The sequence below is a fragment of the Larus michahellis genome, chromosome 10 (assembly GCF_964199755.1).
Source record: "Larus michahellis chromosome 10, bLarMic1.1, whole genome shotgun sequence".
Lineage (NCBI taxonomy): Eukaryota > Metazoa > Chordata > Aves > Charadriiformes > Laridae > Larus > Larus michahellis.
In genome coordinates this window covers 6,902,754-6,928,533 of record NC_133905.1, presented here as the reverse complement: position 1 = coordinate 6,928,533, position 25,780 = coordinate 6,902,754, and the positions used below count along the sequence as shown (strand labels likewise).

Here is a 25,780-nt window from a genome sequence, read left to right as displayed (position 1 = left end):
TCCTCACCGGATGTGATCTGTTGACTTTTTGCTGGTCACGTGGACATTTCCTGGGTTGGTGGTCTTGGCACTGACCTGGTTAAATCCAATTCCCATAGTAAACGTTCTGTTTCCCTAGTTTGAGCTATGTCATGTGCACCTCTTCTGGATAGGTAAATTTCTGACTAATGAAGACCTTTGAATATAAGTTACAGCACGGGTCTGTGTTATACATACACACATTCTCCCCATTGCACATTCTCCATCTCTTCCCCACAAATGCACATTTTCCTATATGGCCTTAGGGAGCTCCCTTTGCCTTCCCAGATGTTTCTTCTTTTCTGAGATGCACTGAAAGCATGTACACGCTGATGATTGTCAAGTGGCTGTCTGAGCCTTGGGACTTCAGAGTAAGTCAGCATTATTTTCTGTTCAGCTATCGTGCTTTGGGCAATTTCTAGTGCTTTGTTCCTTCTAGGTTGGTTTTGTCAAAGATCATCTTTGGGTTCTCCAATAATTTATGTCACAAACTACTCCTTGTGTCTTCAAGATAGGCTGCCCAGACTGCCTATGAATACAGTAATCGCTGTCCTGGCCAGGAATGTATGGTGGTACTTAAACTGTTGTGTAATTGCCAGCAGCAGCTTAAGACTATGTTAGTTTCTGTCTTGCTGCTCCGGCTTCTTGAAAGATTTGTTAGCAAGAATATCAACTGCTCTCAAACTTTTAATGAGACTGTGCAGTTTGCATTTTTTCACCCTGCAAATTTCCAGCCCAATGTTCCTTACCATATTATCCTCAGTACAGCCTATGAAAGGGTTTCTGTATATTAAATCCAGCCCCCCTGATCTGAGCTATACTGTGTAATTTCACTAATGTTGCAGTCAGATTCTCTAATGTACACTTAAAGTGATTAGAAATGGTTTAGTGTTCTTTCTCTGTCTCTTACTCTCTTTATTTTTTCTATCACTGTTACCCGAAGGAATTCAGAGCAGAAACTGTCTATGGAAAACTTCCCTTGTTACATCATTGCTTCACGTCTTCAAATTCCCTCTATAACGTATTCAATACCCTGTAATTATTCCCGCTGTAACAGTAAGAACACACTTTTGGTAATTCCAATGCTCCCTTTCACCACTAAAGTAACATTAGTTTTGTATTTAATATGATAGTATATCTAAGTTTAGTGTATCTCACAGTTTTACAACATTGGCATTCAGTGTACTAAGATTATCCATTTTCAACTGCTGCGTATTAATGTTGGCTTTGTGTGTATGAACTTTTGTTTTATGAACATGCTGCAATGCACTGTGCTGAAATTTGCAGATAGGCATAATATAGCATTTTGGCTATGCAAGATAAAATTTGAGAGTGTAGTAATAGCACAGCTTTCTGACAAGTGTAAATGCTGCTTGGAGAGAGTGCAGCAAAAAAGCCGAGGAGACAACCGGCAAGATTTCTCCCGACCGTTAGGGGAGGTCGGCGAGAGAAATCTTAATCCTCGTGTCACACACTGGCATTCGTTTTGCTATTTAAAAGAATTACTAAGAGTGGGTGCACCTGCCAAGGCTCTTGTTCAGGCTGTGGCTCGAAAGTGCTGGTAAATATTTAACCCAAATCCAATGGAACAACAATTATCCTGTGATATTCCTCTTCAGAGTGACGTTGTAAATCTTCCTCTTTTTCGGCAGCAGCCTAGTGGAGTCCAGTCTATGGGAGGGATGCATGGGTATCATTAAAGACAGCAGGATGTCAAAAGGAATAAGTGTGTCTGGGGTTTCACTTTCACCTCTATATATAAAGGTTTCTTAACCTTTTTTTTTCTCAGAAAGTGCCTTTCCGGTCTTTCACATGTGTGGTGAATGTTGCAGAATGCTGAGGACTCAAAGCTTGTCCAAGGCTTTCAGTCTAATAGAGTAAACAAATCATAGAATGGTTTGGGTTGGAAGGGACCTTAAAGATCATCCAGTTCCACGCCCCTGCCCTGGGCAGGGACACCTCCCACCAGCCCAGGCTGCTCCAAGCCCCGTCCAGCCTGGCCTTGAACCCCTCCAGGGATGGGGCAGCCACAGCTTCTCTGGGCAACCTGGGCCAGGGGCTCACCACCCTCATAGTGAAGAATTTCTTCCTGATATCTGCTCTAAGTCTAAACTCTTTCACTTTGTTACCCCTTGTAATATGCTAGTTGGAAATCCAAGCATATCTATAAAATTAATACAGTTTTATTTTTCAATTCATTGATTCTGGCTATCTTTACTCCACGTGTATTTCTCACTAATGGCTCTTTTGGGGCTCTACTGCTGCGTAAAAAAAAATAATCCAGCATAAAAAAGCAACATCCATGCCATCATCCACCTCATATTGACACTGTCTTGACTACCAGCCTAATGGCACACACTAGGCATGTTCCCTACCTTTCTTGTACAGAAGGGGTCTTTGACATTTCGAAAGGTTTTCAACCACATTTCCCACTCAGGTGAATTGCATTGCTTTGGGGTGAAAATAAACCATTGAAAAAATAAATTGTAAAATTTGATTGACAGAGCTTCCTTTCACAATCCCTGTGTTTCCAACTCCTCCTCCGCAGGAAGCAATTGTAAAGAACAATCTCTACCTGGCACTTAAAGACCTAGAAGCTATGTTTTCATCCTGACTGCAATTTCCAATCCAGGTTTCTTTGTGGGATCTTCAAATCACATTGTGAAGGCTTAGATCACATTGGCTAACCTCAAGGATGTTCAGCTGCCACAACAGTTGATTTAACAATTTTTCAAACATTTCCCTGATGCGAGCATCCTACTAGAGAGAAAATGACATCGGTTCCTTATTAAGTCTGTGCATTCCCTTCCTTATCTCTTTCCCCTTTCTGTGAAAAGGTAATGTTTAACATCAGCGTGGGCAATGGATTAAGCCGTTTTTCCTGTAGGGTCACTAGGACCGTTTCACTGTTTAGGCTGCACGCACGCTTTCACCCGATGTTGCAGAACATCCTGGTACATAGTTCCAAGCACTACCCAAGGGCTTGACGTCTGATAAAGTTTGCTCGATGAATCCCAATGTGTCAAGATGGTCTTTCTAGTTTGATTTCTGCAGGGCTTTTGGTGCTCTTCCTTAGGAGCTTTAAAACAGCATTCACTTTTTCTTTTTTTTAGAGGAATATGAGAACCTTACTGTTCAAACTCAAGTGTTTTCTTAGAGAACAGTATCAATTGTTAAAGAAGCACCCTCTGACCTTTAAGCTTCAAATGACTTTGTGTCCAATTCTACTGACAAGCTAGAGTACAGATGTACAGAAGCTGAAAACAAACACTTCTTTCAGTGGGGTACAGAATAATATGTGCAATCATTTTGTTTTATTTTCTCTTGTTATTCTTGCTTTTTTAACTTAACAGTCAGTAGTTACAACTACTACTAAAGGAATATATTTTATTGGGAAAATAAGCTGGGGCTGTAAAACATTCCAGGTGATATGATTACCACAGCAATCATCTGTAACTCCTAAAAAGACAGACAAGAGGATGCCCCTTTGTCTTGGATTTGGAGAAAGCATTGCTGAATTAATGACTGGCATTGGAACAGATCTGTAGTAGAAAATACTTTGTGTAATACAGGTGGTTTTGGAAGCTGTATGCTTGGAAAAAAATTTATGCTTGGAATTGTGTTAGAGTGAATCTACCCATTGGACAGTGGCTGGAAGGTCTCTCTCGGGATATTTGAGAAACATTGGTTTCTCATCAGTCCTTGTATGTTCTGTAAAGTAAAGATCATGGCTTGTTAAAAGTTCATAAAGTTTGGTGATGTCGAGAGAGCTTGAAAAAGACATTTTGAAACATCTAAACTCAAAGGCAAAAGACTGATTTCCCAGTGCATATAAATAGCTGTAAACATTAATTTTTTAAGACTCTTGGCAGTAAGGTCAAACAAGGTTTCTTACTCAGTGTTTTGATTGTCCTCTAAGTTGTCAGTCCTGACAAAGGAAGAAGGCAGCTGGAAATGAGAGGAAACAAAAAGCAGATCTTGTCTAAGCTCACAGACATTAAAATGAAAGGCACGCATCCTGCAAGGGAAAGTAGAGCTTTGCTATTGCCTCACAGGCTGCCGAGGTAAGTTGGGAGCAAACATCACTAAAGAATGTTTATTCACTGCTGGCTTGCAGGTAGCTCTCTGGAGGACTTTCTGTACAAGGTGTAAAAATCCAAGCAATATGACCTTCTCTGAGACATCTTCAGAGTGCTCTTCAGTATAAGCCTCTAAAGGCAAGATAAATAAATTAAAGGAATCCCCTAACATAAGCATTTCTATACCTGCTAAATCATCCACTAAGTCCCTCCAGGACACAGGTGTTGGTGTACATTATCATGTCTGTCAAACAGGAGTATCTAAGGCCTTTGTATGGTTTCTTCTGAAATTAAAGCTAGCTGAGTCATGTCACCACATGTGTTTATAAATATCTGTTAAGCCTATTTGCAGGTATATTGAACACTTAATGTTTGCAATGGCTGCTTAGCATCAAAAGGCTGCATATTCAAGTCTTTTTGCAATTCCTTTGTAAACGGACCCTTGTGGCACAGTCTAGTAGGAATCAGGAAATCCAGTACAGTAAATGTTTGTTAGCTTTGCATTTATTATCTCAGAAAAGTTTGAAGATAAAATAAACAGAGTGCATTGCTCTGAACTTTCATATCTTCTTTCATCCACGCACATACTTGCAGTAACACTCGCGTGGTGTTTCTCTGAAGGTGGTCCCCGTTTTGGGGTTAATAGAGGAGCTCTGTGTTCATAAACTCATGAGCTGTTATCCGTACTTGCTAATGTCTGATCTTCGTGGATTATGGGACTGGATCAGGGTCCAAAGTGAACTTGTTTTGGGCCCTATAAAATTCCATGGAGGACACTGCAAATATGAACATCTTCACTTTGTGCCCCTTTATAGGGAGACTACTGTCCTTTGGAGTTCATGCGAGATACCTGAGTTGTGCCTGAAGGCAAAGAAACCATCAGTTGAGCCAGAGGCAGTTTCAGTAGGTCTACACAAGACATGCCTGTAGCTCTGGGCTCTCCTAGGACACAGGGAGCAAAAGAGGTCCTGCCCAGAGAAGCAGAACAAAATTTAGCAAAAGCAGAAGTTCAAACATGTGTTGAGACTAAAATTGTTTACATTCGTTGCTTGGTTCCCTCCAAAAAGGGGTCAGCTTTGAAATGTTACTCAGTTTGTCTAGAAAAAAAAAAAAAAATTACAGAACTTTTATTTGGAGTGGATGGAGCTGTGTGTTATGGGCAGCGTTTCCACGTGTACTCACACACATATCACAGGGAGAGAAGCCGACTGTCTGAGCACTCCTGAAAACCTGGCTCTTAGTCTTGTTTTCAAGTGTTTTCTAGAGCTGTGGAAGCAGTTGGATGAAGAGCATTTGAGTCTCTTAAATCATGGAGTAGAGAAAGAAAAGTTATTAGCTAGTCAGTCTTCCACCCCGCTCTTCAGACAGCATGTGGCATAAGGAACCAGCCCAAGCTCTAAGAGGGCTGCACGACTTCTGTCCTTTGTCAACAAAGATGACGATTAGATTTCTTCTTCTTAGAGGGATGATATCATCTCCATTTTAGTTTGTACTTCCCATTGACCTGTTTCATTCTTATCTCTGTACGTAGACTGCAGACTCTAAAAGCAGGAATTGTGTTTTTCTGTCATTTGGTGCCTGACACGATGCTTTCTGCCACAGTAGGAGCAGCACAGGGATGGCAGGGGTAGAACTGAATTGAGCAGGGCTTTAAATGTGAAATGGCAACAGGTTTTCCTTGCTTCTGACCTGCACTGGATTGTCAGTTCTCCAGCTGGTGGGATACAACCACCTACATGTTTCCCAGAAACATTAACTCACTTGCATTCATGTTTTCTGACATATTTAAGGATTGAAGTCCATGTAGGAGAGCACAAAAAGTTATACTAATTACTAAATCTTCCTCCTTCCCTAACACATATAATAAAATCAGACAACTACATTAAAATCAAACTTAGTTAAGAAAAAAGAAAAAAAAAAAAAGAAAAGGACTTCCATTGTGACCGTGTACCAAGTCCCAGCTTAGAACAATTTTCTACAGTTTAATTATAAATTCCTGCAAACTGGGACTTATGCTAGTAGCAATGATACAGCCATAGCTGTGCAACGGGAGCACGAACAGTTTCATTAGTGTAAATAAGAGCAGTTGAACTAATGGAGCAAGGTCGAAGTAGACTCCTTTAACTGGGTCTTTATTTTTGATCACTGGAAACTACCGAAGTACAGATGGGATACAATCTATGTGGCTGAAAGCACCTGTATCCTAAATAATTAACGTGACATTTACAAGACTGTTTGCTTACTCTTTTCTTCTTTTTTCTTGTTTTGTTTTTTTTTTTTTTTTTTTTACCAATTACTTCCAATAACGATAGCAAGTAGGTTTCTACTCCTGACTGAGTTAGTGATTATAATGTCAAAGGGGCTTGTGTAATGTCTTCTGTGTCTTAATAAACCTGTCAGCTGAGGGTACGTTGCTTTCTAATTCTCACCAGTGTAACATGCCGCTGCACAGCTGGGGAGAAATGGCAGACTCATGAGAAGGCAGCCCGCTGTTGTGTGTATTTTATTGTAAGATTGTGTCCTGATCAAACCATACAAAATGGTTAAGCTCTAAATTTACAGATTAATTTTACACATTAAACATCAGTCTGCTGCTGTCTTTTTGTGTGCTTGGTTTTGACTGTTTGATCTGTATTGGCAGTCTTTTGCATCTTTTTTCTTATTTTCCTTGGCGGTGCCTCATTTTAACATGCAGAATATAAATTCCACTTGCAGCAGGGTGCAAACAATTAGTAATCAATAATAAGAGCAGCCAGTAAATCCTAATGAATTACTATGGAATATGTGTATCTAGTTTGTTTCCTTGATTTCTCTGTGTGTGTGTGATGTTTTAGAGCAAGGTAAAGCAAGTTGTGGGAGGAGAATCCATAGCTCTGCAGATGGCTGGAAAGAAAAGCATCTCATTAGTTAGCTGGATGCAGTGGGAGCATTAGATTAATGGTTGCACTGTGTGAGTTCAGTCCCTTATATTTACGGTACATAATGATTTGCTTATATGTAAGTGAGGCCTTGCAAAGAGGTCTGTGGAGACAGTGCATTCCAATAATTGTGGTTTCTACCAGGCAACTCTCCCTTTTACTGAAATTTCCAGGAGATCAGCGAGGACTGTTAAAAGGGGAATCCTAGGCAACTGTTTTTCAGGCTTCCTGTACTGGTGCAATGGTTGCATTCCTCAAGTTTGTGTTTTAGAAGCATCTTCAAAGGGGAAAAACTATTCTCAGGATTGCTTGGCTCTTTGAGCTGAGAAGACAACATGGCCAAACCACAGCAGCCTTCCTCCTCGGTCATGGGCTGCTGTGCGCTGAGAAGACCTGGCCTCTTTTGGGTGCTTGTCAGTCCCGTCTTCAAGGTTCCCTCTGGCCTGAGCCCGTGGTAGCAAAACCTTGCTGAGAGCCCTTGTTGGATTGATTTATCTCCCTTGGAGACCCCTCAAAACTACTTCATACAAGCAGAAGCCATCTTTTTGCTTTGGACAGCAGGTAGCACAGTGCAGTCTTGGGCTGTCAGCAGGGTGCTGGGATGCTTCATAACAGAAAATGCTAGTAAGGGTAAAGTCAGCTGTTCTGGACAGGGACCATGCAACAGATTCACCCTGAAGCTACCAAGTCCCAACCATCTTCAAACAACTGCTATAAGCACTTGACCTGTTTTTTCTACTGTAAATGTGGTGGTATGTGCACGATATTGTCAGATTGAATGACTGGAGAAGAATAATTCTCCTAAATGAAAAAAGCAATCAGCCATTGCATGCGGTTTTCCCCACTGAAAAAGGAACACAAAATATTTGCTATGCTGTCTAATGCACAATCAACAGTAATGTAAATAAGAGAGTGCTGTGAGTCCAGGCTAGCAGCTGAGTAGACCAGAAAGCCGGAAAGTTCCCAGTTCAGTCAATACGCTGTTGCTCAGGACATCTGTCTACATCCCACATCCTTTTTTGCCATCCCTCATCAGGAATCACTGTCACTGGGTACTTCTTTTTTTCTTTCTTGTTTTAGTCTGTCTCTCTCTTTCTATGAGCACAACCTCTGTTCTTCTGTGGCTTGTTTTTCCCCCCACTCTTGCCACTTATGGCTTTCCTCTTTTGTTGTCTCCCCAGGAGGGATCACCTTGCTGTCTCCTCTCAGGAGAGGAGAGGCTGTCTCCTCTCACAGGCACTGAGGAGAGAGGACCAGGTCCTCCCCATCCTCTGCAGCATGCATCATTTCCAAGTTAGGATTTAATCAGCCATGGGAAAGGGCAATGGTGCCTTTAGCACGGAAGGTGCAACTCTGAGTATACGACGAAGGCTGAAATGTCCGAGTCCAGCGTGCTGGACATGCATTCAGCCTGCAATGGGGGCTGGATTCTGAACTGCAGTTATTTGTGACAAATGTGAGAAATTGTTTTCTCTTCTTCTCATTACGTTTTCAAATTTGCATTCCGCAGAGCTAATCCATTATTAAAAGTGGCTCAAAATTTTCTCAAGACATATGGGAATTATTGGCATCTGTGTGTTTAAGCAAGCAGGTATTTTACAGCTTGAAAATAGCATATGCCTAAGGTTTTAATGTAACAATTTAGTTTTGAAGAGCTGCAGCAGCAACACAAGTGTCTGTAACTCACCTACCATATGCTATGGTGTGAGGGGACAGCAACAAACACTTATGTTACATATCCTGTTTCTTTGCTGGAGCTGGCTAAAAATGTGTATTGAAATGTGTTTGGGTTTTTAAAATGGAAAATAACATCCATTTAAAAATATTTTAATAAAAATCAGCATTTTAGTGGGCTGAGTTTAATATAGAAAAGAATATTGCCGTGATGCATACTGTACGAGCTGTATTTCAGTTCAAAAGCATTGAATCCAGTGGATGCCACCAGGCTTCTGCACCTTGGTCACTTAAGCACTACTGGCAATTCCATCTGGAAGCCATTATTCCAGCTTCTGTGTTTTTCAAAGTTTGCGAGTTTGCATACATCGATCATGATTTAAAGCATTTGTCCTTTATTTAGTTAACAAGAAGGCACAGCTGTTTGCTTGCTTCTCCCACCAATCTCTTTTGCAGAGTAGCTGTCTCAGAGGACTAAACTTACCTTGAGTCTCCCTACTCGTGTAATTCACCGTATGTTTCGGGAAGGCATTTTCCCAAACATTTCTGACATGCGTTTTTCTCCTAATTAAGGAAAAAACAGAGGGTATACCCCTTAAATAAGGTCTGCACCAACAAGAGTTTATGATTTCATTTTATGTGATCTTACCAGGTTGATTAAGATGTTGAAGGCAAATTTGTACACTTTTGACTTAGAGCCTGACTTGAAGGTACAAATGATGCCATTTTTATTTTGGTAATTTATTTTCCTGCTTCTTTCTTTCCAAGTAATTTTTTAGAGAACGTTAAGGGCATTGGCCCAAATACATAGCTTAGCTGTGATTATAATCTTCCCCTTAGAAGAACGCTGGCTGACAAGGCTGCTAATGTGTCACCTTCTAATAATCTGATAATTATAAATGATGCGAACACGAGCGTGGGATAGTTGAACAGCAGCAGGCACCAGGCATTGCCTGCCTGATGATTACAGCACAAAAGGGCGGGGGGGTTGTAAGCTGCAAGTCCAAAGGCCACCGTACTTGAACCACCTGAGGCATGCTTTAATTACCCTGAGAGGCACAGCCTGTCATGTTCTATTGCTATTACGAGTATATTATGGGAATAAGGTGTTATTTATACATCAGAGAACTTATTGTCGATTATATTTTGCCTTTTATGAATTTAGAAAAGAGGTTGAGTTTTTCAGTAAATCTGGCGTTCTATTCTTTCAGGGGCGAAAAAGTATAATTTGTACTTTAATTAACTTTTTTTTTTTTCCTAGATTGCAGCCTGTTTTGCAACTAAGAGAGTGTTATTGGTTTGGAATTGATTTTGGTGTCATATGTTGTCATTTGACAAAAAACAGTTTTACTAAGCTGTTTGACATTAGAACAGCTGGTAATGTCACTTTTGTTAATGTCTTTAACCACATTTTTAACAAAACAGCAGATGCTCATCAGAAAAGCCATTTTCCTCTTCCATCCAAATGTGTAAAATCAGCTAACTTACTGCTTCAATTAAAGCTGAGCCTTCTAAACAAGGGAACTGACCTGGAAACAGCCAACAGTTTTAGGAATGCCCTATAGGTATATATAGCCGGTTAACCTAAAGACCACCTCTACACCTATGAAATTTCTTTTTTGGAGAAATATGTTCTCCAATACATACAGCTGCTGTGAAGGGACCCCAAGTGTGTTACGTCTGAATTTTGAAAGATCTGTTTCAATGCTGAAATACTTAGCAGCCATGGAAAGGACTTAAACAACAGTAGGTATACAGAACTGTACATTTTAGCATTATTGTGGCCTGTTTATTAGTATAAATGTAATATTTTAAACTGAATAGTTCAACAGCTAAGAGGGACTGTAATCTGGGTTGTTATATACCTCAGATTGTAACATATGTAAAAAAATTTGTGCTTACGAAAATGCATCTGCATTTTTTCTGGTCACATAGAAGAGGATTTCTAACCAGAGCTGCATCTAAGTGCATGCTAAGAAGTAAGAACTTCTCCAGAATCTGATAATTTCTTTTGGTGAGTGCAAATTTCTTATGGTGAAAACAAAAGGTAATATGCATTTAGCAAACACAGCGCACGTGGTCCATTTTTTATGTTATTCTTTGAAGTTTCTCAGACGTCTGAAGTTCACTTACATTAGATTTCAATTTGGCTTCTGCTGTCAAGGTGACAGACTCATCCTCTGTGTCATGTTTTAGCAACACTTCATAAAATCCTAGCTTGGATGGTGAAATGGAAAATGGCTTAATGGGGGAATTATTTAACCCTTTCAGACATTTTAATGGGAAGAAGTTAAAATGAACTTTTAGAAATGGTAGTACAGTAATTTAAAAATATTTTTTTGTTTTTAATATAGCAATACTGTCATCCTCTCTTTTTCTGTTTTTAAATATTTTCTTTATTTTTAGCTGACGGTCAGTTCCAGTACTGCAACTGTTACTAGGCAACAATTAAAAATCCTATCTCTATAGCTTTTAAATTCTGTTTATTACATAGAATATGTTAAGCTTACGTATGCTTGCTATAAAAAAGAAATCATTGGGTTCTGTTTGTATGTGTGGTGAGAGCAAAAGACACATATACCTTATGACCAAGAACCATGTAGTTCATATTCTGAAATCTACCTTTTAAAAAAAATCTCTACATCTGTAACAAACCATGATAATACAGATTTGTTAAACTTTGTAACAAACTGCTATTGACATAGAATAGTAAAATTACCAGAGCTTTACTTGAATGCTGAAAGCCTTTTTCTTATTTGTCTTTCTTTTGATAATCTTATAGATTCAACAATACTGTCCTTCTACTAGTCTGGTTGTATTGTGCTCCAAAATTTCTGCTGCTGCGTTCTTCCATTTGTAGCCAAGTTACATACCTATTTGCATGTTAAATTTCTCTCTGGTTATTTTAACAAATGCATGCGTAAGGCAGGCTAGCTGTAGGAACAGCGAATATTTACCAGCCAAGGCACAATACTTATGGAGAGGGAAATTTATATTCCTAGTGGTGACCTTTTAATCTTTGTGCTGGATTACAATATGTATGTTGCAGTTAAAGAAAGGAAATTTTCAGGTGGTCTCCAGTTGAGTGACCGGTTGCAATAAACTGAGACCAAATTTCAGGTTCCGAACACTTGCTATGAATTGCATCCAAACCGTCTACTCTCTTACGCTCTAATTCTGTGGAAATTTATACCTTTTTTACCTTTTGAAGCTGTCTCACTGACCAGCTAGAACTAAAAAATTAAACGATAAGTGCTTGATTTAATAACATCATAAAAAGGAAAATTCCCACCCACCTAGACAAATGAAAGGTAAAATGTTTTTGGCTGTATTCTTTGTGTGTATATTATTATCTTTGTGGATTTTCATGACGTAGAAAATACGTCAACAAAATTCCAATTGCAGGTAAAATCAGTTTGTGTTCACCAAGGACTAAATGTTTAGTACCTCTTTAGCTATTTAGGAAAATAATATACCACAGTCTGCAAGGAGAAAGGGTTTAGAAAGTTGCTGTAAATTCCACATATTTTTGAGACCTTCAGCAATTTGCTCATCTCTTACTTTATTTGAAAATTGCCTACATGAAAGTAAGAATTGGGTTCAGATTTTGTTCTGGTAGTGTTTTGGTACGCTACTCTCTCTTACTTTAAATGTGTTTTATAAAGTGCTATAAAAATACTCTGTTTTCTGCACGTTATATTTCTTGATGTATATGTGAATAGCCCTTAAGTGAAATAACTCTTCATCTAATAAATTACAGCTGGTAGCTTGTTTCTGTGGGTATACAGTACGGCAGAGCAGGTGAAATTTGAACAGGAGTTGCCAGATTTTATATGACCTCATTCTGAGTTTATCGAAGGATCGTCCTTCTGGGGGGTGTCTTTGGCCCCTTATTTTCACATTCCTCTGGAAAGTTTCTCCTCAATATTTCTCTTCCCTACTGGCTACAGTTTATGCTACCCTTGTCCAAACCATTATGGCTCATTTCTTCAACTCTTCCTTTTTTAGCCCAAATAATAGTCCTGAATCCTGACTAGTTTTTTTCCGCTCAGTGAAGATCATAAGTCATGTGTTCCTTACGTACTTTTCTCTTTTACACAGAATGATATTCCCCTAAACAGAACGGGTTTAGTTGTTCCACACACTTAAAATATGCAAAATGTGTACCATAGACCTATACAGAGATACCTGGATATGGATGTTGACACACTGTAGTTATTTCACTATCCTTTTGTTAAAGAATCCCTTTCACTCTCCAGAGAGCATAAACTAAAGGTTAATAACTATCTTTCCATTGACTTCAGCTTGTGTCAGTTCAATTCCTGATCACTATCTATATGCTATAGAATAATCCGATTGAGTTTACTGATGGGTTTTAATTTCAATATCAATATTTTTCTTAAGATCTACAAGTAAATGATTTTTGAAAGTGGGAAATGAAATCCCTAAAATACATCCTCCAAAGGAGTCAGTTATTGGTATCATCCATCTTTCAGTAATAATTGTAACTCAGAAGTCATAAAATACTGAAGATTAGTAGGTTCAAGACAACCTTGAATAATGTGTTAGTTCTGTTCAGGGTGGTTATCGAATGCAAGCTGATGAGTCAAGGTGAAATTTGCCATAAATGATTGCCAACTGCTTCTTTTGTTTTCAGAAAGTGTATCTTCCTCTTGGAGGTCAAAATTAATTGAAGTTGTTTCACTGACTTTTGAATGATAATCACCTTTTTGAAAGTAGTTACTTGAGGACAATTTGAGTAAATAACTGTTAAGTACCTAGAAAAAAAAGCAATAGGTTTCTGTAAATGATAATGTACATGCAGTGTTCGTAGTTGTCAGTAACCACCATCCTTCCAGGTGATTACCTGTGCCTGAGTATAGTGGAATTGTTGAACCATTAAAACGTGTCAAACATCAAAAGCATGCACTTGGGTTTTTTTTATTAAAAGATATGTAATTTACATGGTGCATAAAATAATTTTAAAAACACATATCAAAGTAGCAAAGCAGAGTTAGAAAATACTTAAGTTATCCTGTGCGATTGACTGGAAAAGACTTCCATTTCTTCACTACTTGGATCCAAACACAGAGTAGAAGCATTTTCCTTCCATTTGGACGCAAACCTTGCATGGCCCATCGTAGTGGTGGTGTTGCTGCTGAAAGGGATGTCCCACACAAACTCCTGCAGGTTGCCCTGGCAGTTTTAAATGGATTAAACTGCAAAACTCCAGGAAGTGCCTACTGTAAAGAGCATCAAGGAACAAACCAGACAACATTATTGTTGTTAATCTTGTTGCTTAATGTGCTGCTGGGAGAAACTGGTCTGTTAGAGGATTAAGCACTATATAGAAATGGCATAGGATGACATAAATGACCACAGCTATTATTTTAAAGAAGTTTAAGTTAGCTGAATTTGAGCAGACATTTGTATGGATGGCAAAAGAAATGTCCTGGGCAATTTACTTACTGAAGATATGGTGTAAATTGAGCTTCTTAACAAAGACTTGTTGGAATCTTTATGTTTGTGGAAAAAAGAGAAGAAAAAAAAGGTAATTTTCCTTAGCTTATTCCTCAGAAAGATCTTCACCATTATGGCCAAAAGACTTTAAAAAACAGCTAACAAACAAAAATCTTGAGACATGCAACTTAGAAGATATCGGTCCAAATTAATCAAATTAGTTGACATTACTAAGTAATTGTAAACAATGTGGACAGTGACATTAAGAAGAGGGGATGTTCCAAACTGAAGGCCCCTTAAAATTTCAGTCTACTTTCTGAGCTGACAAGAGGGTACCCAGTCCATGTCAATATATGTGTGATGGAAATAGTGGTATAAAGATTTTTATGACATCAGTTCTAAGGCCTGTTTTGTACTGCAGCCCTCAAAAAATGCAGATTTTCACAACTGTAGAGGGAGGCATGGTGCAAAGGGATGGTGTGGAGGTGTCAGCTGCTGTTGTAGCCAGAATCTTCATACCATGAAACTGTGTGTGCAGGCAATGGCTGTATGGAGAAAATAGACAGCAAATTTAGGAAAGTCCATAGCTCCTATGTCGGCACCAGGTGGTGGTTCATACAGAACATAGGAAGGAAGGAAAGAAAATGGTGGGACTGCATGTTCCTTGTGCAGATTGTGTGGTCTAACAGAGAATTAGACGTGCCGATTTGGTCTTTCTTCATACAGTTTCCCTGGCAGGAAAAGTTCTAGGGTTGTGATGGTCTCTGTTGTGCCTCCAGGCTTGTGGACTTGAAATGCTCTTGGGGATCCCTTCTTTGGAAGACTTGAGAAGCCCTGTTTCCCAAGGACACATGTGCAAGTATGCCAGGGCTGTTTCCAAAGAATATATATATATGTTGTATTTCAAGATACAGATTTTTTCAAACATTCATAGCCATTTCAGTTACTGCTTTTAAGAAGTTGTTCAATCCATCCTTCTCAAAGAGTTTCTATTGCAAAGGTCTCTGTTAGCGATGACAAACATTTTCACTTGGTAAAGTCGAGATAGAAACTGTTATGAGTGAGGCAAACTGAATTCTGGATTGCGATAACATGAACTATACCGGATGCTGTCGTGCATTTGTCATGACATTGTTGTGATGTTCTCTTTGTCTCAGCAACTGTTGGACTTAGTGCTATGCTGAGGAGTACAGGGGAAGACGAATGCCTGTGTTGAAGATGGTAGGGCAAAACATGTAACGAGTGCTGTTTGGAAAGAAAAAAGGTCAAAAAGAAATTAATTTTCTGAATGAGTATGAATATTTGCATTACTGCAGAGAAAATGGCAGTGCTAACATGAGATTTTACTAGTCGCCTAAGACAAACTTTATTATATTACAGCTGGAACCTCCCAGACATTCGAAGCACAGTGCTGCTACATGGACATGCCGTATCATCATTTCCTACGCAGTAGGCCAAATTAATCTCAATCCTTTCAACTCTGTGTTTACAACCTTGGGTATATCAGAACTTGCTAATGTGGGTATTTGGTAAATGACACAACAAATAGCTTCTTTAGCAGCTTGCATAGCCAGTCTGTATTTACTGACTGAATCCTCAGTATTTGATTCAAAGTATTTTGGTAGATTTAACTGATAACTCAGCCTGCAAATGCTCTTCGCTGAAAAGACAGATTCCCTTTCACTGCTCAGTTAGCAGTACAAGCAACAACCTGCTATCCTTCTGTACTTCAGGAAAGTCTAATAAATTGCATACAATTTTTTTGAGCTGAAGTTTTCCTTGATCTGTGTGAATTTAGAGTTATTTTGTGAAATGACAAAGTTGAACAAGAAAATACCGGTTCCTTTAGCTGAGCCTGTTTCAATTGAAACCTTCCTGGATCAATGAACTTTTCTGCCTATGGAGTGCCACTGGAACTGTCTGATCTGGCCACAAAAAAAAATATTAAAATCACTTTCCTAACTGCGGGTGCCCATGAGTCACAACTTTACCTTTTTGCCAGCTCCAGCACAGATCAAATTCACATATAATCTCAGAATAATTCAGGTTGTAAGGGACTTCACATCTTCTATGGGATCTTCAATTTATCTAAGCTTCAATGAGAGCTCATCTCTTACTAGGTTGCGGAGATCTGGGAGTTCAAGGAAAGGATGTTTTAATTTGTCCTGCTGTTCATGACATGAATTGGGGATTTGTGGCTTTTATTTTGTTTTTGTCCAAGAACTGAGTATAAACGATGAAGGGAATAAAAGACATGTGACACCACCCAGGAACAGAAAATAAGAGGGATCCTGAAGAAGGAGGAAGTACATGTGTACCCAGAGATGAGGTGGAGTCAAGGACTGAGAGATCCTGGGGTGGGCTGGAAGGTGGTGTGTGTTGAGGAATGTTATCGTTGGCATAGGGGAGAGAATAAAAAGGTGAAACAGAGTCTTTGGAAGGAGAAGAGGAAGACAACTGAAAAGGCAGAAGGAGCGTGAGGATGTTAGAGACATGGTGGACTGCATCTGCCCTGGGAAGGAGGAGAGGCGGAGCGACAAGCTGTTCCCCAGCCACAGAAGAGGGGTTGTGGACTTCAGGCAGCCCTGATGGTGTGGGGAATGAGGAGGTGACTGGTTAGGAGGTCAGCATGGAGCAAGGGATGGAAACATGGAGGAAGCTCTGGACTTCTGCATTGAGCTCATTCTATGGAGTCAAGACCCACTGCAATCTTGTATTTCTTATGATACCTTTACTAATAACGTCAGCCCCTTGGTACTGTCGAGTGAACCCTAATATACCATAGTCATTATATTGAATTTAGATCTTTGTGTGCATAATGAACACATTACTCATTACACCCAAAACTGGTGTCATATTTTGCTTGAATAGCACGTAAGACATTTTTACATAATGCAGCTTTCTTATTCCAACCTTTCAGATAAGTACTGCAAAATAGTGACAACAAGAAAATAGTTTCTGCAAAGAAGCACAAGTATTTTATGACAAAAGCAGCATTTGGAGTAACATTCTAGAAGAGCACAGACACTTTTTTTTCCCCTTGTCACTCTCATTAAGGTTCTGAGAGACTTTTTTGTACCATGTCTCGCTGTTGGAATACCTGTCTCCAAACAGCTTTCTGTAGTGGAAAATCCAATTTAATCTCAAGCAGTTTTATCAGTTCTGCACTACTTTTTTCTCCTATTGGAAAATAAAATAAAAAGATCATATGTCAACTTGACTACAAGGTGTAAAGCTTCTGAGCTTGCATTAATAAATTTATGCATCAATTATATGTTTGCACATTCATATATGTATAGCTGAAGGCAGCCTCTTCGTAGGCTAAGATTTATTTATGCTGCATAGAATATATTTTTCCAATTTCTAGCGTTCTTGAAAGGCAGATTTTCTCCAGAGATTGTCCAGCTTTCAGGTCTTCATGAGATGAAACTTAATTTCTTTTTCAAGGATAAGGAACCTGAGAAATTAAATGAAATGTCTGTCTGGGAATGCTATATGCATTTATTTACTTTAATTCAAATGTTAACTCATTTTTTCCCTGTGTGCTCATGCTGATGTTTGCATGTGCTCGCTCATGCTCTGCTTTCTACAAACCAGGGTGGGTTTGGAGAGTCTGAAGGCAAAGGAAGGGCTTACAGAAGCCTTTTGTTTTAGCTCTGCAATTCAGAATGTATTTAAACAGGGAGGTCTGAAAATTGCCACCTCCTGCTTCTTTCTGAGTTGGAGATACAGACACCCCTGTCAAGGCTCTTGCATCTATGTGCAGCCATCTCCAGGGCTCTGATTGTGCTTAATTGCCCTGACCAGCCTCACCTGGAACCTCTACCCACACCCCTCAGCTTGTTGCTGGGGGCTCCATTTAAGCTCAGCCCTGGGCCGTACCATGGTTGTGCCTGTCTCTAGCCCTGGATGGGTTCTGGTCTGTTGCTTGCTGTGATGGTGGATGCTGGAAGGAGCATCTGTTTTTGCTGCTGTGCCCAGATGCTGTGGGGCTGTGTGAGTGTGAGGTCTCTGGATTCATCTTCCCTGTGGAGCAGATGCTTCTCACTGGTTATAGTGGCTCAACACCAGTGACTTGCCTGTGGAACCTTACTGCCTTCAAGAAATGTCATGCCAGCTCTGGATTTTGTATCCCTCTCTGCTTCCTGGGTCAGGTACGTCCATCAGCTCTGCAGGTTTCCCTACAGGTGCGCTCACTTCCCTGCACCAGGAGCGTGCTGCAGAAGGCTGGAAGGGCTGCCTGGAGGAAAGCCCCTTTGTGGCTGCCCATGGCCTGGTTTGGGAGCAGCTCTGTCACCTCCAGTGCCAGGAGATCAATTCTCATCAATGTGAATTTAAGAAGGAAAAGTAGGCTGGAAGCAGAAACCCCATTTCCTTTTTAAACAGCAGCTGTGTAGTTGTACCCAAAGGAGAGCGTGCTTACCTTGGCTATGAAATAATGCCCATAGCTAAAAAGCTTTCGGCATTGAAAACGATCACACATTTCATTTCAAGGTATTTTCTCTTTCCTTTGGGCAGCGTTGTACAGCTCTATTCCTCAAAACATGACACGAGTTAATACTGCATCAAACACTTGAAAATAACACTAATGCAGCACTAAGAATGAAAAGTACCCCAAAGTCAGAAAATACCAAGGGCCTTACTTCTTCTGGAGTTGTTCACTTTGCTATCCTGTATACTCTTACATATTTTATGATGTACTGAGATAGCATGCTGCTAAGATGTTTGATAAGGCCTAGGCTTATGAAGGAAAGAAGAACAGAGAAAAGCATGGGAAGCTTCTGTTAGAATTTTGGAGCGCTAGAATTTGTCAGTTCTTGTAATAAATCTTGCCCCAAGACCAAGTTGTTTTGTCTTTAATCACCTGTTTGGAAGTGGATACAAAGCTTTCTCCAGAGCAACTGTAAAATCTCTGTGCTGGAGGTTGGCACCGACCCCCTGCCGCTCTCGCTGCGGCCCTGCCTGGGGCTCGGCTGTGGGGGAAGGAGGCTGCTCTAGGGGGACACCGGCCCTGCTCAAAGCTCCGGTGGGTGCGAGAGGTACAAACATGGAGGACTAAGAATAGTGAAAATGTCAGAAGGGGCATGAAGCACGAGATCAATAATTTTCCTGTCAGTTTTGCCACTGGTGCCTGCCTGTTAATACAGAAACTCTGCCAGTGGCCTGTGCTGGCCCTTCCTTGTAGTGAGTGGTACTGTCTCCCACAAAGAGCTCCGATCAGCAGGTTGAGCTAAGAGCAGGGACAACAAAACCTGACCTAAATAGTGGTTAAAAATGCTTAGTAAAGTGAGCTCAGGGCCATCCCAGGGTAGGGGAAGCTGCGGCCGGAGGGTGGATTACAGCCTGTGGTCCTGGACAGTGCCAGGTTTCCTATGTGAGCCTAGCTGCAATGGTGGTGTGTGCCTGAGGTGGTAGGAAAAAAAACCTCTTGTGTAGATATTGTGCTTTTTTGTAGCAGACATTGGTACCTGGGGCAGGTGATTTTGTTGTACAGGATGGGAAATTCCAGGTTGAGAGACGTGTCTGGCAGTGCCACCCCAGCGTCTGAGTTGTGAGGGGCCTTTTCAAATGGGAGCATGGGGCTCTCCTGGAAATGGCGCTCTGTGGGCTGTATTTGCAGGCTGGGCAAATCCCATATAGCAGTGCCAGGAATCGGAGCCTTTAGCTGAATAAAGGTGTTATGTTATTTTCACTTGGATGTTAGCTGTTAATTAGCATTCTGTGTGACCATGTCTGCAACATAGGATGTACTCCGTTTACAGAGAGTCCTTAGAAACACCAGTGGTCTTTCACTTCATAATCCGAGCTACATTTGAGGTAAAGTGTTCTCTGCTTGCATTATAAATGTTTATTTCCTGCCTCTACTGTTTGTAAATTTAATTTATAATGATCTGATGCTGGTTATTATCAAGTATAATGTGCTCCTTTGTAGAAAATAATTAGAGTAATGCATTAGGGTTAGTTGTGTATGTGGGCGTGCAGTTTGTCATTGGTTTTGATACAAAGGAAAAATGGAGGTTAAAACAGTAATACAGATGATATAGGCAAAAATACTCAACAACGCTTAGCCGGTTGAATCTTCACATTATTTCTTTAAAACACTGCTGTAAAGCATGCTAGGTGTTAGAGCTGTGCTATTACATATCATTCTGAAATCTGTGCACTCCCTGATTTGAGAAATTTTCATACAAGCCTAAGAGGCAGAAAAGGCTATTTGAAGAAAATGCTGGTGACGGATAGACTTGCTGTAGTAACATCCTTGATTTTCACAGCTTTAATGGTAAATCTACTTCACTTATTGCTGTAAATACTACGTATGTTAAATGATCAGTGTTAGGAGGCTTCCAATGTCAGAGTACTTTGCAATTTTTTAAAGGTGATCTGAGTCTATAAGTTTGGGTTTGTTTTTTTTTTTTTGGAAAAAAAATCCTTTAAGATGCTTTGTATGATTGAAGGGGACTAAGCAGAAAAGCATTCTTTATGGTTCTGAATAACAGTATTATTTTCATGCTGATAATCTGCCTGATTGCTGGTTGTCACTGGAATATGTTTATTTTCTTTTGACATATACAGCAGAAGTGAAAAGCAGCCATTGATGTGGACGATATCAGTGTGTTTAGCTGTCACACCTGACATAGACCAGCTGAGGCAAATGAGGGGCCTTAGTTCGATGAAATGCATCTGTAGTCAAATGTGTGTATAAGTCAGCTTCTGTTTACTCCTTTAGCCTTCACAGTCATAGGTATATCACTGTTATGTAGTAGACCTTATTACCCTTTCACATCCTGTCTCCTGGTAATAAATGCGTACTTGATTGACTTAAATTATATTTAGCAAAACTTGCTGTAACCAGTAAAAAAAAAATAAATAAAAATCTCATAGACAGTTGGCACCTGTTTTGGGTTTTCCTGAACTCTTTTAAGTATCTGTTTATTTAAATAAACCCACAGTTTCCTCTGCCCTTTCTCTGTCCAAAGGGTTGATATCTTTCTCTTTTTTTAGCCTTATAAACACTTGGTGTGTTGGGGAATGTGTACACTTCAGTGCTTAGGAACATCAAAAGAGATGTTGTGTTCGCATCAGTGATCACCACTGAGTTTCAAGTAGTATTTGGGAAAGAATCTGGCGTATCCCTCAGTGACTTATCTGGGAAGTGTGAATGGCATTTAATAAAACAGATTTTCCGGCAAATGACAGGCCAGAGCCTTGAAGCAAAAAAGTACTTCTGCCCTGTGCCAATCATTCACTTTCTTCCAGCTCAGTGATTTATCCCATGTAAAATGTTCTTGTATTTAAAACTGGTCCACGCTGCACCAATAGTAAGTTGTCAAATCCCTCACTGAAGTAATATCATAGAATATGAAAACTTGAACACTAACCAGACTTGGGTTACTCATTGCTGCGTGGCCTGTCTGTCTTCCTGCAATTATTGGCAGACATTAAGACTAATTTCGATGAGATATTACTTTGTATCTTCCTTAGGGAAATAAAGTAGGTTTTGTTTGTGGAGTTGTGGGGGTTGGTTGGTTGGTTTGTTTTAAAGATACATAAAGCAAAGTAGTTGTGCCATGGAAGTTGATGGCAAAGTTTACTTTGATTTAACCTGTCCAGAATTTTGCCTGAAGACTTTTGCGCAGGAAGGGTAGCTCTGAACTTCTAGTTTGGTCTGCTGTATAGTGAAAGAGACATCAGTGCTGTGAAGGGATTTGTACAGCCATGGAAATGTTCTCTTGGAAAACTGAACGAACCATTACTGTAGTAAGACAGAAGTTGCGATAATCTCTCCTATTGCAGTTTGATCTACTTTGGGCATATCTTTCCTCTCTGGGATTCCTTGGAGTGAGGTTTTATCTCCGTAGCTGTATTCCCAGGTAAATCCACAGCCAATCCAAAGACATCTCTTTACCTTCCCTGCTCCCCTGTGCTTACCCTGGTTTTAGCTCTTGAGTTTTAATTTCATTCCACTTTGCACATTCTTCCTTATATTATTCCTAGTAACAATAGGCTTGTTGCCTAGTACACCTTCTAAGCTTAAAATTGTAGTGTAGACAAGATGCTTTTGCATTTTAATATGCACTGTGTGCTCTAAGAAACCATTAGTATTCTGTGTGCTGTTGGCTTCAACTAATGAAATTATAATAAAGCCATAGTTTGCCTTATCTAAACTAAATTTTAACACATTAGATATCTATTAACTAATGTGTTCCTTTCTCTTTTCCCCAAAAATTGTTGTTCACAGGAGAGACCATAAACTACTACTTAGTTAAGTGGGAAACCATGCTTCCCATTTTAGCTTTCTTTTTGACATAACTCTCAATGTAAACATTGTTCTAAACACCTTTTCAGAGTTGAAATCATACTGCTAGTTACATCAGCATGCTCCATCACAGAAAAAAATGCCTCGTTCTTCCAAGGTCCTACATTCATTCTTTTTTACAGATCATATTCATTTTCCATGAAAAAGTGCATTGCAGAATATTGTGACATTAAGCAAGTTCACTTGTGTTTTGCAGTTGTTAATTACCCTTACAAGGTGGATAAGAACTCTGTGGGGAATTCCTTAAAAGAGAAGTGCTTTGCCCTTGGGATGTGTATTACCATATGGAAGCAGGCTTATGTTCTTAGTTAATTATCTTTGTTGTTTCAGTTCATTTAAAGGAAATGTAATAATTTGTTGGTTGTTAGTACCTGTGTATTTTAAACCAGGAAATCGTTAGAATAATAAAGACCCCAAGGGGATGCTTACAGTACTCCAGAAAGACACTTTCAATTATTTTTTCCCAAGGCATTAATTTTTCTAAGCGGAACTGACAAAAATATTAAACAAAGGTGATATACGGCATCTTTGGGAAAGTGTGTTTCATTATTATTGCTATTTTTTGCCGACGGTTCAAAACTCTTAATAATAATCGCATTCCTATTTCTTCCTTCTGCAAGACTGGAATCACACTGATTTTGACAGCTTTGAGCAACAAAATATCAAAGCAATAATTGAAAGTGGGTAGGGTGATAGTACTTAGTCTTGTCTCATGGAAATGTGAAGGTCACGGAAATAGGCAAGGAAAAAATCTCAGTATTATAATAAACAAATGGATATGGGTATGATCCTATTGAACAGAGAGCCTGGGATTATTCCACCTGGCTGGTGACAAGATGCTGCTTCTGTCAGGGTAAAATAGAGTTCTTTGCTTTATAAGGTGCTAGAAAGCTCTTTGTTGCTCAGAGGGCAGTGAGCATCCTGCAGAGCTGTGTGGGAAGCCAGTGATTTGACTTTTCTAAAAGGCTCATGTCTGTGGTCAGGACTGAGGCCACTCTTGTTTTGCTGCTCCTACTGTAATTATTGTAGCACAGTTCCTTTAACTTCTGGCAATATTTGGAAAAGCTTTAATTTTTATTCTTCAAGGTAAAATTAGGGTAATTTTTTCCTCTCAGTCAAACTAAAATTGTAGTTTATTAGTATTTATAATTTGTAGCTTTTGCTAGTCAAGTATTTTTATATAAGCTTATGAAAACAAAGGGTCAAATTGAAGAGCTTATTCCACTCATTTCAAGTAGTTGCTTTGGATTTACCTCCATGTGACTGAGAGCAAGAAGCATCATCTAAATAAAAGAGCAATTATTTCCAAAGCACTCGGAAATTACTAGGTTTATCGCGTTTCATTCTCTATAAGAAAACAAAATCAGCTCTAAGCATTTCTTTCCGAAGCATTACCTTAGGAAATCATTATGACTCTCCAATGCTGAAATCAAAAATGGTTGGGAACCTCATTTAGGAGGAAAGGAATTGAACAGTTGGTGTCTGCTGCGTCCATGAACACTAGGAGTCTATGACTAAGATCTTCTGAAGTGGAAATAAAGACAGAAAGGGAATTAAAGCACCCCGTTCCTCCCTGTGTCACTGAACAAGTAAATCAGTGGTGTGCACTCTTTAGGGCATAGTCAGCTCCCCAGTGCTGGGTACTGGATAAACAAATAGACCCTTCTTTCAGTGTCCACAGGCATGTTCACATGTTTCAGTGTGTTCCCAGAGGAGTTTCTTGGAGCTTAGAATGGACTTCATCTAAAAATCCTTAGTTAGATTCTCTTTTCAAATTGCAGCAATTTTTTCCTCTGCTTGCTATAAATAGCTTGCTACAGACATTGCTTTAAAGCTAAGGTAGATCAGAAAAATCATCTAAGAATGTCACCTTCTTTTCCAACAAACCAGTCTCGTGTACATCCTGAGCCACGTGCACTGCCTTTGTCACATTTGTACTTGCTTTGTATTCCAGCTAGCCTCACGGAGCCAGGATTGCACAAGCGTAATTGAGGGCAAGATTTGGTCAGGAGAATCTTGTTGCTGCTGCCGCTTCTGCGGCATGAACCAGAGAGAGCACAGCTTGACTTTCATACGCCTGAGGTTGAGTTTGCAGAAAGCTGCGCAAACTTGCTCTGGAAATGCCAGTCACCCTCCAGAGGAGAACTGTGATTTAATTTGGTGAAATGGCTAGTTCTGACAGTATTGACTAGCTCAGGTCAGACAGTGTCTAAAGCCAGCATCTCCTTGCAGTAGCTGTTGCCTTTAGGAAGCTGTGTCCTGTGCCAAGGCCAGCAATATTACCGTGTGAACCTAAGTGACCTTTTTATGGGGACGCTTCCTTTCAACGTTGGTATGGGCCTTGCTTAATTACAGTGAGGATGAGGTGGGATGAGGTATGGGTAGTAAGGCATCTTTAGGGAAACAAGTTTTATTTTGTGTTTCTCCCCTCTGATAATTTGTCACATCAGGTTATTAATATCATTCAGAAGAAAGGAATGCAAATACATATTATGCAGAATGGAGATCACTCTGCTGTCTTTGGGGAAATGCTTTGGATGTGTGTGGGAGTATAGATTGCACTTATGTGTTTCATGTTCCCAAATTCATGACTGCCTTATCAAACTAAGATTTTGCCAGGCTCGTGGGGCAGGCATGTGAACTCTATATCTGAAAATAGATGCATCTGGTTCTGTACTGTAGTTTTCATCTAGTCTTTTAATTAAGTGTCTTTACACACCAAGAAGCATCCTGGCTTACGTTGTGAAGCTGTTACCTGCATGATTATACTGCTGCTTGATTTCTGTAAAATCTACTTTTAAAAAATCAATTGAATGTAAAATTATGCTGGTAATACAGACATACAATTCTCACTTGTCATGAGCTTTGATTTGAGATTGACTGGTGGTCATTTTACAGTCCTTGCCAGTTAAGGTGGCAAAAGATAAGTATATCTTCTGAGCTGCTATTTTAAGCATCACAGCTACAAATGAGAGTGACAGTAGCTGCAGTTTAGGTCTCTTAATACATCCTAGCATATACATGGTAAAACAAGCACAGGCTAAGGTTAAAAACTGGCCTGCCTTTCTGACTGGAAGAGAGCAGCCTATCTTCATGTTTAAAAATTAGAAGATCCTATCTTACCTTGTAGCCTTTGGTTTGATCATTTTATAATCCTTTCTTCTCCATTAGGATAATATAAATTTATTTTCAGAAATTATTTGGCCTTTTGTTTGTAAGTTTCCTATCAGGTGTTGTTTACTTTGACTAAGATGATCTCATTTGAACCATAGTAACGTAACTATGGAGAAAGTAAGGAAGGAGAAAATGCAAAC

At 39.7% G+C, this 25,780-nt stretch overlaps 1 protein-coding gene across 8 annotated transcripts in view; it reads left to right on the top strand.

Annotated features, from left to right (window-relative positions):
• The window catches only part of FHIT (fragile histidine triad diadenosine triphosphatase), a 608,221-nt gene that overhangs the window by 369,205 nt on the left and 213,236 nt on the right, over window positions 1-25,780 (top strand). The window contains exon 1 of one of the 8 annotated variants that reach the window (XM_074603076.1): window positions 18,069-18,277. The exons of the other annotated variants lie outside the window; for them this stretch is intronic. Coding sequence (XP_074459177.1) covers window positions 18,187-18,277 — 91 coding nt within the window. The 5' untranslated portion in view covers window positions 18,069-18,186. Of the gene's footprint in view, window positions 1-18,068; window positions 18,278-25,780 lie in introns of those variants that run through there. 8 annotated transcript variants of the gene reach the window in all.